The sequence below is a fragment of the Trachypithecus francoisi genome, unplaced genomic scaffold, assembly GCF_009764315.1.
Source record: "Trachypithecus francoisi isolate TF-2019V2 unplaced genomic scaffold, Tfra_2.0 Lachesis_group1, whole genome shotgun sequence".
Lineage (NCBI taxonomy): Eukaryota > Metazoa > Chordata > Mammalia > Primates > Cercopithecidae > Trachypithecus > Trachypithecus francoisi.
In genome coordinates, this window is record NW_022681454.1 from 3,519,727 (window position 1) to 3,531,867 (window position 12,141).

The window sequence follows — 12,141 nt, forward strand, 5'->3', positions numbered from 1 at the left end:
GGGTCTCTGGGTCAGTTTGGTGGTTCTGCCCATTCTGGCCAGCCTTGCCTGTGTGTTTCTGGTTACCTGGCACAGGAGCCAGCTGGCTGGTCCCAGAGGCCCTCAGGTACATGACTGGCCCTTGCTGGCCCTTGGCTGGAGCAGGAGCACTGACAGGACCCTTCGTTTGCCTCACCCAGCAGGCCAGTTCACCCCATCCCACAGCCGTCTCAGGGACCCCAACACTGAGCAGAGGAGGACGGCCTCTGGTGTGCCCACCACCTGCCCAGGCTTGGAGCCGCTCCTTCTGCCGACTGAGGTCTGGGCTGGGGCTGACTCCACCTCTTCATGAGAGGAGCCGCAAAGCCATAGTACGAGGGGCACAGAGACAGGGAAGGGGATGGTTGGGCCATTCTGTGCAGCCAGCCTACCACTGTACAAACTAGTTTCCTGAAATAATGCTCAGGGAAAAGAGACTTCAGACTACCAGAAGGCAGTGATGATGAAGTAACAGTCTAGGCGAGGTTTACGTTGGAACGATGTGCTCGGGGAGCTGTGTATAGAGAGGATAGAGCCCCAGGAGGGAGTGGTCCTCACAGGGCAGCTTCAGTGGGCCCTGCAGGACCGCCCTGCTTCTGGGTGGAGAAGCCCAGATGTACCTTCTGAGCAGAGCCGCACCAGGGCCCATGCTGTCCTGAGCACGATGGCCAGTGAGGCCCAGAGCTGAGAGAATGATGACTGCTCTCCCGTATTAATTCACAAAACCCAACGCCTCAGGCAGTGTGGACTGAGCCTGAGATGTGTGCACCTGGGGAGCTGCCGTTAGGACAGTGGCAGGGCACCAGCCTCTCCAGCACGTGAGGCCTGGGCCAGCCGGGCTGCTCTGGGAGATGCCCCGCACCCCTGTGATGCTGATGCCCACTTGACTGCTTGTCTCCCCACTCCCCAGTCGGAGGCCTGCAGGACTTTGGCACCCGAGAAGGACAAGGCCACCAAGCACTGCTGCATTCACCTCCCGGATGGGACATCCTGCGTGGTGGCTGTCAAGGCGGGCTTCTCCATCAAAGACATCCTGTCTGGACTTTGTGAGCGGCATGGCATCAATGGGGCGGCCGCAGACCTCTTCCTGGTGGGCGGGGACAAGGTACTGGGCCCGCCTGACCCTCGTGCTGCCCTCAGGCCATGGCCTACCTGCTCCCTGGCCCCTAGCTTCGTCAGAGTCCTCAGGCTCTCCCCTCTTGCGCTCCTCATTTCAACTGTGCCTGGAGTGGAGGCCAGATTATCTGAACTACTTGCTGGGAGCACTTTGCATGCGGGTGCTAGGTTGGTGTGGAAAGAGTGATCGCTTTCTTTGGATGGCTATTTCTGAAGCTGCTCTTTTGCTCTGCACAGCTGTGCACCTGGGGCACATTGTTCTGCCTTTCGGGGGTGCCTCTGTGCCCACGTTGATTCTGGTCTCTTTGTTCCTCAGCCTCTGGTGCTGCACCAAGACAGTAGCATCTTGGAGTCAAGGGACCTGCGCCTAGAAAAGCGCACCTTGTTTCGGTAAGAGGAAGATCGCTGTCATTCGCCTGAGGCTCCCAGAGCCAACCCCATGTGCCCACCACCTGCTGGTCTCTGCACTTAGTGGGTAGCCTGTGGATGCTCCATGCTGGGCTACGATGGGGTGTCAGTGGGGTTGGTGGGGGATGGAGGCCCACATGAGGCAGCACCCCTGCAAGCCCAGGGGTGAGAGGGGCCCTCTCCTCCCTGCCCCGTGAACAAGGACTGCCCTGGCCTGGTGAGCACAGCCCCCTAAGATGCCGAGAGGGAGGGGCAGGAGTGCTTTCTGCAGGACGCTGCTGTCCCCGGAGGAGGAGGCCACAGCCCTTGCTTGGCCTGACTTTTCCCACGTGGAGGAAAGCACTTTCTGATCAGCTGGGGCTGAACTGGTGCGGGGCACACCGAGGCCTTGAGGGCGGCCTGGGGCTGTGCTGTAGTTCTGCTCGTGAACTGATCTCCTAATGAGAGCTGACATGAGTTTGTAGTGAATTTTTCCATCCCCCACCAGGCTGGATCTTGTTCCGATTAACCGGTCAGTGGGACTCAAGGCCAAGCCCACCAAGCCCGTCACGGAGGTGCTGCGGCCCGTCGTGGCCAAGTATGGCCTGGACCTCAGTGGCCTGCTGGTGAGGCTGGTGAGTGTTGCATGGGGCCCGGGCGTCGTCACCATGGGAACTGTTCCCTTTGGCAGCCTCTGTGTTGTTCACTGAAGAGGGCACACCAGGAAGCAGTGTCTTCCCCCGATTTGGTTGTCCCCCTTGGAGGAAAGGAAACAGCCTCTGCCATCCCCAGTTCTCATTCTGTTCATTGGGAGCCATCATGGTTTATTTGTACCTTGGTCATTCCAAAAAGAATTGATATTTGAGATGTGGTTTTGCTCCAGGGAGGCCAAAATGAGAAACAAACCAACCAGCCCCGGAATATCCCCGTATCCCCCGCTGTTGGCAAATGTGATCAGATACGAGAGTGCGGATGGCCCTGCCCCCACAGCACCTGCTGGGCCTGGGCCGGGGCATTGTGCTGATGCCCCCAGGGCACGGTCACATGGAAATGTCCTGATTCTCACCTGCACTTTGGAGATGGAAGAACTCAGCTGACACTTCCAGACTGCACCATTATGATGTGAATGGGATTAAGAAAGAAAACACTGCCTGGGGTGGTGACAGCAGGCACTGGGCAGGCCATGCGAGACAGGGAGAGCTGGGCCCCAGAGTGTGCTCCAGAGCGTGGGGGCTTAGGGGCACAGCGTCCGCCTAGTCTTCTTTCCTTGTCAACTTTATTGGAGCAATGATTTCAAGTATTTTCAGGATTTAAATTTTCCCGGAAACTACACTCAAAATTATTCCAGGACTTTGAAGTGAACAAGAAGAACCTATTAAATTATTTACAGACACCACCTCTGAGGGTAACCAGAAACCTCTTTCCTGCACTGCAGGCTCCATCCTGGAGTCCAGAAATCTGCTGGTCGGAGGCAGACCTGGCCTGGCTCCCAGGTGTGCCCCTTTGGCCGACTCTGTGGAGATGCAAAGCAATGACTTAGCCCCCGTGTGTTGCAGTTTCCCTGACTGTAAAATGGAGTTGGTCGTGGCAGCGTGCTCTTGGCATGGTTTGGGGGCGCCAGGGTGGAAGGGCTGGCTGCAGTCAGGCTGGTTCTCTGTGAGCTGCGGCCCTTGGCTGCCGAGGGCTCCAGGCCAGGCAGGGTTTGGGCTGTGTGGGCTATGGAGGATTTGTGTGGAATGGGTTGTTTGGGATGTGGCTTTTTCTCAGATGCTTTCAGCTGACCTCTCCAGTGAATTCTGTGGCCCTCCCCGTGCCCACGAATGTGGTGGAGAAGGCGGGACCTGGGGCAGCTCCTCTGCTTCCCCCCGCAAGGCCCACCGCGCCTGCCCAGCGGACTGGCCCCTTCAGGAGCTTAGAGCCTCTCCCGCCTGGCATTGGACGGCTGTCGTTCCCCTGACTGACAGATTGTGAATGCTAAACACGTTCAGATGTCTTTTCTTAACAGTGATGATGGCAGGTGAAGAGTCAGATTCTCTGCCAGAGGAGAACTCTGATGCAGACAAGAACCCCAGCCCTGCGGCAGTAGCATTTCATTTCAGCCTCACACCTGGCCCTAAAGTTGCCTGTCTTTGCTTCCTTGTTTACAAAGGAGAACATCTGCTCTCAGTATACCCCTCAGAGCAGTTTCCAGGGTCAGTATTTCCCTAGAGCAGCCTCCGAGGGTCAGTGTTCCCTTCGTAGCAGCGTCCGAGGGTCAGTGAGTGGGTTCTTAGGGAGGCCACCATCGAGGTTGTGAGCAATGTGGAGACTTATACGGGCTTCGCTTCCTATTTCCAAGTATTTTACATGCATTTTATAGCATTAGATGTGTGGGTGAAGGTGCTTCCAGTGTTGACACGTTGCCCTGCCCCTGGGCCTTGGAGGGGCCGGTGTGGGAGGCACTGCCCACGCAGTTCCTCAGGGCACTCCTTACCCATGTCAGGAGCCCGGCTCAGCCCTAGCACGTGTGCCTCAGTCAGGCAGGCCTCACCTTAGGGCCATCTCCTGCATGATTCCATCAAGCCTAGGACAGTCGCTCAGTCGGGTGGGATCACACACAGCTGTTCCCTGAAGTTCCAATCTGGGTAAATTCTTCAGTGCCCATCTCTGCCCTAGAGTGGAGAGAAGGAGCCCCTGGACCTTGGCGCCCCTATATCGAGTCTGGACGGACAGCGGGTTGTCTTGGAGGAGAAGGATCCTTCCAGAGGAAAGGGTGAGTAGGGCCGGCGCAGCGGATGGGGAGAGGGTGAGTGGGGCCAGTGCAGGGGAGGGTGCTATGGAGCCGCTGCAGGGGAGGGGGCAGGCGGGGCCGGTGCAAGGAAGAGAGTGAGTGAGGCCAGCGCAGGGGAGGGGCAGATGGGGCTTGCACAGAAGTGGGGGGATGGCCTGCGCAGGGTAGAGGGTGAGTGGGGCCAGCGCAGGGGGGACTGTGGGGTTGGCATGGAGGAGACAGCGGGGCTGGTGCAGGGGAGGGGGCTGTGAGGTTGGCATAGGGGAGAGGGCGAGCAGGGCCAGTGCAGGGGGGGCTGTGGGGTTGGCATAGGGGAGAGGGTGAGCGGGGCCGGTGCAGGGGAGTGGGTAAGTGGGGCTTGCGCAGGAGAGAGGGCAGATGGGGCTGTCCCAGGGGAGGGGGAGGCTTTTGAGTCAGTACAGAAAAGGGAAATGGTCTGGGTCGCTTGGTCCCTCCTTGGTACCCTGATCTGGCGCCCTTCCCTCCGGGCACAAAACAGGAAGCCAGGGCAGTAGACAGCTGTGTTCTGCCCAGCAAAGTGGAGGCTGCAGGCTCAGTCATTTGGGCTGGTTCTGCAGTTCCTTGTGTGCAGGGAATCAGGTGGTTGACAGAGCTCTTTTCCATGTGTTCCTTGGTCATGACAGTCCTGCCCTGGGGAAGCTGGGGTCCGGCCAGCAGCCTTCAGAGATGAGCTCGTCTCCCGGCCCCCACCTCATCCTGACGCGCAGGAGCTGGCCCTCCTTAGAGCCCTGGTTGAGAACCGTGTGTGAGGACGGTTACTCAGACCCAGGAGGGTGGGTCCTGTTTGTAGCTGTCCCCAAGGACAGGCAGAGGCGTGGCCTTAGCGCCTGCAGTGCAGGTGCCATAGGGAGGTATGTCTCTTGGAAAGAGCTTTCTGGAAACCCACCTGCAGACATTCTAGGTAGAGAGCTCACTTTGTGAGGAACCACTTCAGGTGACATTGGGCTGCCCCTCTGCTTTTCAGGTTGTTGGCCCTGATGATGTCATGCAGGGCATACGTGGCTCCCTTGTCCCCACCTAGGGAGACCTGGGCCATGGGTTCTAGTCAGAAGCAAGCACTGAGGTCATTAGCCCTGGATCTCCAACCCTTCTCTCCCCAGCTCCTCACAGAGCAGAGACCCTTCCCCTAGCCCACCCTTTGCTCTAGGGAAAGCCTTGCCCCAGACCCTGACACCCAGGCAGGTAGGGCAGGCACAGCATGTGTAACCAGCAGGGCGGCCAGCAGCTTTGCCCCAGCTGACCCCCTGTGCCCAGGGCCTGTGGGGCCTCGGAGCCTGTTTATGTACAAGCAAGGCCTGTGGTGGAGCTTGGTGCTCAGCACTTTTGTAGGGTTGTATGCGGGGCAGGAGCGCGACTCCTCCAGTCACATCTGGGTCAGAGAAATGGGCTTGAGACCGTTAGTGCCGGCAGAGGCCAGCCTGTGGCCCTGACATGGGGCAAAGGCTGTATTAGAAAATATGTCACAGATGGTGCAGTGGCTCACGCCTGTAATCCCAGCACTTTGGGAGGCTGAGTCAGGCAGATCACCTGAGGTCAGGAGTTCGAAACCAGCCTGGCCAGCATGGTGAAACCTTGTCTTTACTAAAAATGCAAAAATTAGCTGGGCGTGGTGGCACATGCCTGTAGTCCCAGCTACATGGGAGGCTGAGGCAGGAGAATTGCTTGAACCGGGAGGCGGAGGTTGCAGTGAGCCGAGATCACGCCACTGCACTCCAGCCTGGGTGACAGAGTGAGACTATCTCAAAAAAAGAAAAGAAAGAAAAATAAAATATGTCGTAAATATAAGACTCTGACTTTCTAAAGAATATTTATGCCAAATAGTGTATGAAATGAGCTTTTCAATTTCAACCTCACTCCTCCAGCAAGTCCTAGCAAGTCCCTAGTTAGATGTACAGAGCCCCGCTGTGCACGTGGAGGACGGGTCCTCTCTCCTGTCCCGTGGGGCCTCCCCCCCGGGCTGTCCATGGTGAATAAGGGCAGCAGATGCCCTGTGGCTTCTCTACAGCTTTGCTATCGGAGACAGTAGGAGCAGGTTGTCTACGAAACATTCAGATGGATTTGTGAGTCCCTGAAATCATAAAGCTTTCTTATGTTTAGCATCCACAGATAAACAGAAAGGTGTGCCAGTCAAACAGAACATAGCTGTACATTCCAGCTCCAGAAACCACTCGGCTACGGTAATTCCCCGCCCTGGCCCCCGCTGTGCCCCGCTCCTCTCGCTGTGGCCCCGCCTGCTCTGCGCGGTGCCCTGGCGCTTTCCTCACCACCTGCTTATCACGTGTGTCTCCCCACGCTCCTTGGTGGGGTCTCTCCGGTCCCTGCCGATGCCCAGCTCCCTCTTACCTGCCAAGGACTGGCTTTCTTCTGAGGTGGGAGTGGTTGTGCCTTAAATGCTATTCTTGTTCCTAATCTTTATCATTGCAATGGTTTTTCTGCAATGCATGTAAATTCTGTATCAATGCAATCTATTTCATGAGCCTTCTAATTTCTAACTAATGAATGATAAATTGTCGTGTATTGAAATGAAAGTAGAACTTTGACTTTCCTTCTAATGCAGGGAGAGGAAAGAACACTAGGCAAGTCTAATTCTATTAAAATAAAAGGAGAAAATGGAAAAAATGCTAGGGATCCCCGGCTTTCAAAGAGAGAAGAATCTATTGCAAAGATTGGGAAAAAAAAATATCAGAAAATTAATTTGGACGAAGCAGAGGGTATGTGAACTTTTTAAAACTTCCACGTTTTTAGTAAATGCACAGTTAGTTTCCAGTATAGTCCGTAGATCTGCTCTGAGCTGTCAGCATCTGGGTGACTGCAGTCCACCCCTGTGGCCTGGAAGACATGTTTCTCCTGGGGGCAGTCTGTGGGCTGTTGGGATCACTTCACCGAAACCCCAGTTTTGAGACTGAGTGCCAGGCCTCCTAGGGCATCAGGGGCAGCCGATGTGAGCAGCACTGTCTGCCCTGAGATGCCTGAGGCCCCTGCAGGCTCCGCCTCCCTCTCACCCTGGCTCTTCCCTATGGCCCCACCACTGGCTTGTGCTGGGGTCCCCAGCGTGGCTGGAGGCACAGTTAGCATTAGAGAGTCCACCCCAGGTGGAGCTGGGCGCCCAGGTTAGGGGAGGCGGAGCGCCCTGGCCTGGAAGGGCCGTGGGCTTGCTGAGCTCTGTTGGCCACGGGGATCAGTGAGGAAGGTCAGCCTGCACACCGCCAGCCTCCAGGAGAGGCGACAGGCACACTGGAAGACTGAGATGGAGAGATGAGTCCTTTCTTGAAGCTGCTTTTTCTCCAGAAGTTTATAACAAAGAGAAGCATTGAAAACAGAATCAAAACCAACAGCGGTCACTGTGACCTGAATTTTCATCCAGGGTGGACTTGCCAGTCCACTTGGCTTGTCACAGCTTTGTCACAGCTGGCTGTGGAGTCCGACCTCACAGTAAAACTGTAAAACACACCTCCAGCCTTTGTCGGCCACCAAACACAAATCACACACCCTCTTTGAAGCTTGTATGTTTCTGAGAACCAGTGAAATCAGAGATTTTAGATCCCTTGTAGTTGTTAAAAACTCAGAGTGTAATTCCAGTGCTAGAGAAAGCCCAGTTTAGATACCATCTACCTCGAAGGGTGGCCTTGGGGCCTGCTATCCTAGAAAACCCAGCCCAGGTAAGAGAAGGAGAGTTCTGGAGGAGCCAGTGAAGAAGCTGGAGGCGCCTGCGGCCTCCGCAGTGGGTGGGCTGTGGGGCACCTGTCCTGGCCCCTCGCGGCTGTGGAGCTTCGGCGGGGAGCGGGAGAGCACATGTTGCCCCCCTACCCTAGGCTTGGGAGGACCACCCTCTGCGCAGAGGCACTGACCCTGAGAGGCAGGCGTGGATTTGAGGGTGCCCCTTCCCAGACCACCCGTCTCAGAGCCTTCCTCTCCTCCGCCTCCTTGGGTTCACCCTGCTCCCAACTTTGAGGACTGCAGCTGCAGCTAGGACTCGGGGCGGGGGGGTGCCTCAGATGCTGACCAACCAGAGAAGGGGCCAGTCCTCAGAGGGCCCCAAGGGTTAAATTGAAAGCCCAGGCCATAGAGTCCCACAGTATCCCACTCAGACGGCATCAGCGCATAACCGTGTTGAGTCCAATGTCTCGTTTGTTCAACTAACATAGCGTGGTTTTCAGGGAGTACACAGCGTTTTCAGACTCCTGAAGACAGAGTGTGCTAGAAGCCCCAGGGCTCTCCCTTTTGCTGTCTGTGGGAAGATAGTGTGGACGGAAAAGGGCTCTTGTTGACCCACAGCCAATAGGGCATAAGGACAGCCCAGGATGAGAGCTTTCTAGAATGTTCTGCTGTGACGGGCATTAATATGAAACTCTCTAAAACATGGTCACTCTGGGTTTTCTTCCAATAGAGTTTTTTGAGCTTATTTCCAAAGCTCAGAGCAACAGAGCAGATGACCAACGTGGGCTGCTAAGGAAGGAAGACCTGGTGTTGCCAGAGTTCCTCCGTTTACCTCCTGGTTCCACAGAACTCACCCTCCCCACTGCAGCTGCCGTGGTCAAGGGCTTTAGCAAGAGAAGCGCCACAGGCAACGGCCGGGAGAGCGCCTCCCCGCCCAGCGAGCAGTGGGAGCCAGCCCAGGAGAGCAGCGACAGCCCGTCCACCAGCCTGGGCTCAGTCCCCAGCCCTCCTGGGCCTCCCGAGACCACCCCCCCCGGGCAGAAGTCTCCCAGTGGGTCCTTCTGCACCCCCCAGTCTCCCGCCTCCCTCGCACAGGAGGGCACCACGCAGATCTGGAAGAGGCAGTCTCGGGAAGTGGAGGCCGGGGGCATCCAGACGCTGGAGGATGAGCACGTGGCCGAGCTGACCCTGATGGGGGAGGGGGACATCAGCAGCCCCAACAGCACCTTGCTGCCGCCGCCCTCCGCCCCCCAGGACGTGCCAGGACCTTCCAGACCAGGTACCTCCAGGTTCTGATCCCTCTACCTTGGCCCCGTCAGTGTGGTCTGCTCAGCTTCCAGTCAGAAGGACAGCGGGACCCCGGCTACCACTGTTTGCTGGTGGTCTCTGTGGCCCTCCTCACCTGCTGATTGGGGGCTTCCTTGGCCCTCTTGGAAAGGGGGAGCTCGTGTGGCTGCAGGCCAGTGTCTGTCAGGATGGTCCCCCCGAGGCGCTCCAGGCAGGCATCCTGGTGTCCTGAGAGGCTCTTGCAGGAATGATGCGTGGCGGTGCCTGCAGCCGGGTCTGGGAACACCCTGGGCGAGGCCTGGGGGTTTCTGAAAATGGAGGCATTCCTTTCCAAATCTGGACAGCTACCATTTTTAGTGTTTCTGTCTCAAGACTGGAAAACAATAGCATTTGTCTTGAGTGAGGAAGTGAAGCCCTCTGTGTTCATAGCAGGAGAGGGCTCCAAGACACAGGCCCGTCCTCAGAAGAGCCTTGAGAGTGCAGCTCGGACCCACCGGCACCCCAGTAGCGGGTGGTGTGGGTGCTCCGGAGCGGAGGTGCCATCAGCAGGGCTCCCTGACTGCGGGTGTCACAGGCATTTCTCAGAGGAAGCAGGGGATTCAGTGGGTGTGAAGTGAACAGGATGGCCTGGCAGGCAGCAGGGATATTGCCATGAGCCACAAATACCAGAAACGGAGGCGAGGCTCCCAGCAGCCAGCAGGGAAAGCTGTTTCCAGGGGTGTGAGGGCCGTGGCCTCTGTGGCCTGTGTGGCCATTCCCTGGAGAGAGGAGCTGCTCAGGGCGTGTGTCATGGAGCGTGCTCGGGGGTGTGTGGACACCTCTGCTGTGGTTTGCTGCTGGGGGCGAAGGGAGAGCCTCTCCGTCCTGCCCCTGGTCCGGGATGCTGATGGCAGTGAGAGGCACGCCACAGGGTTTGGTCTTGTCAGACCTGTAGCCTGGACCTCGCAGGGGGACCAGGGTGTCACGTCTGTAGATCTGTACATATCTGGCCCTTTGGAGGCCACATGTGGTGTGGGAGGGGCTCCCTGGCCCCTTTCCCAGCCAGGACATGCCTGGATGAGAAAGCCTGAGGTGCCCAGTGTTCCCACCGGTGCCACTCTGCAGCCTCCGCCCCTGGCCTGAGTCCCCTCCACCCGTCTCAGTGGACACCCGTGTGGCTCTCACCTGCGTTTTGAGTCTGTTCTTCCAGGAGTAATAAATTCTGGACATCATCACTGGACTGGCTTACAACTTTTCTTTCTCATTTCAAACTTTGTTTTCACTTCAGAAAATAATAAAAGTATCTTAATCTAGGGGAAATATTAACACATTTTTAGGAGATTAAGTGGATTTACCTTAATCTACTGGCTTTTAAAAATATACCATCCACTGAACAAAACTCTTGAGCGCCTGGTGTGCTCCCAACAGCACAGCCATGCGGCAGGATGGCAGAAGGGATGGTGGCCCTGTGGGCGGGTGCTGAGATGAGCTGGCCCGCTGGCCCTCGGGCTGCAGTCCCGCACCCATACCCCGGCCACGCGGCCCTGGGACTGCGGCTGGCTCTGCGCACAGGTGTGGCGTGTGTAGGGCTGCCTGGGAGGGCCAGACAGACCCACGTTGGGGGTTAGTTCTTCTGCCTGCCAAGGGCCATTAGCACGGAGGTGGTTTACAGTGCAGGCCCAGCCGAGCACCCCAGCTGACGGTTTATAGTACAGGGCCCAGACTGGACGTCCCTGACACGTTTGTGGCAGGAGGGTGGGTGGTACCGGCCTTGGGAGGAGCAGGTCCCCTGCACTCTGGTGGCTGCCCCTGACTGCCACTGGCCAGAACTGGTTCCCTGCCCTGCTGGCTCCTCAGCCCCTGGGCAGGTGGGTACCCTGGACCTTTGGCTCTTGGGCTCTGTCCTAGGAGGAGACCCAGTGGGAGAAGGAGGTGGGAGTGACTTTGGCCATAGGTCCTAGGTCTGTGTCCTCCACATGCCTGTCCCTGGCAACACAGGACAACTGCTGAGGACCTGCCCAGTCTTCCTGGCGGTGCTGGCTCTGGCCTGCTGGGGGGCCTTGGGACGGAAACTGCTCTGTGCAGCTTGCTTTCTGGAACCCCTGCTCTAATGGGATTCTCTGTATTGGAGAGTTCGCCCGCCCATGGCGGCAAAGGAAACAGGCTGTGGACACCATGGTGGCCTGATGGAACCTCTTTCACGTCTGTGGCCCGGGATGAGCCTGAACTGAGTGCTGAGCCGTCCATTGTCAGGGTTTAGGAGCTTGGGGGTCGTCGAGGGCCAAGCTCTCCGACGCTGACAGTTGCTGTGGGATGCTTCCTCACAATGTGGTAGCTGCCCTGGACCCAGCGTCCGGGGTGAGAAACACAACAGGAGGTGCAGCCAAGCCCACAGGCTCCCGCCCTTCCCGTTGCCACAGTGGGCAGCATGCCAGCTACGTGTGGAGGCTGCCAGCAATAGCCCTGAGGTATGGGGGGTCTCCACAGAGCTGTGCTGTGCCACCCCACCCTTCCAGCTTCAGTGCCACGCACTGTGCCACCCTGTTCTAGCCTCAGCACCACGTGGTGCTCCACCCCGCCCTTCTAGCCTCAGTATCACGCACCGCACTGCCCCATCCTTCTAGCCCCAGCGCCACACGCCACGCGGCACTCCACCCCATCTGTCTAGCCCCAGCACCATGCACCGAGACCCGTCAGGCCCTGCAGGCTGGCCAGTACCCCCGTGCATGTCTGGTCCCCAGTGGCATGCGGGTGGGTCTCATTTCCTTTTGGCCACTTGCTGCCAGACCGCCCAGTCTAATGGCCCTGAGCGTTAGCTATCTGACACACACAACAGAGGCTGCCAGTGGGAGAAGTGCCAGGCCCCTCGCGAGGCTCCAGGGCACGCTGACGGGTGTGTGTGTCCA

General features: G+C 57.7%; 1 protein-coding gene across 11 annotated transcripts in view; it reads left to right on the forward strand.

The window, feature by feature from the left end:
- RGS12 (regulator of G protein signaling 12) overlaps window positions 1–12,141 on the forward strand; it is a 147,993-nt gene that overhangs the window by 130,113 nt on the left and 5,739 nt on the right. For 9 of the 11 annotated variants that reach the window (XM_033213570.1, XM_033213578.1, XM_033213569.1 and 6 more), the window contains 7 exons: window positions 929–1,123; window positions 1,451–1,524; window positions 2,030–2,156; window positions 4,177–4,273; window positions 6,410–6,489; window positions 6,870–7,023; window positions 8,700–9,248. In XM_033213570.1, the coding sequence (XP_033069461.1) occupies window positions 929–1,123; window positions 1,451–1,524; window positions 2,030–2,156; window positions 4,177–4,273; window positions 6,410–6,489; window positions 6,870–7,023; window positions 8,700–9,248 (1,276 nt within the window). Of the gene's footprint in view, window positions 1–928; window positions 1,124–1,450; window positions 1,525–2,029; window positions 2,157–4,176; window positions 4,274–4,935; window positions 5,854–6,409; window positions 6,490–6,869; window positions 7,024–8,699; window positions 10,474–12,141 lie in introns of those variants that run through there. The other 2 variants (XM_033213573.1, XM_033213574.1) reach the window with 2 other exon arrangements.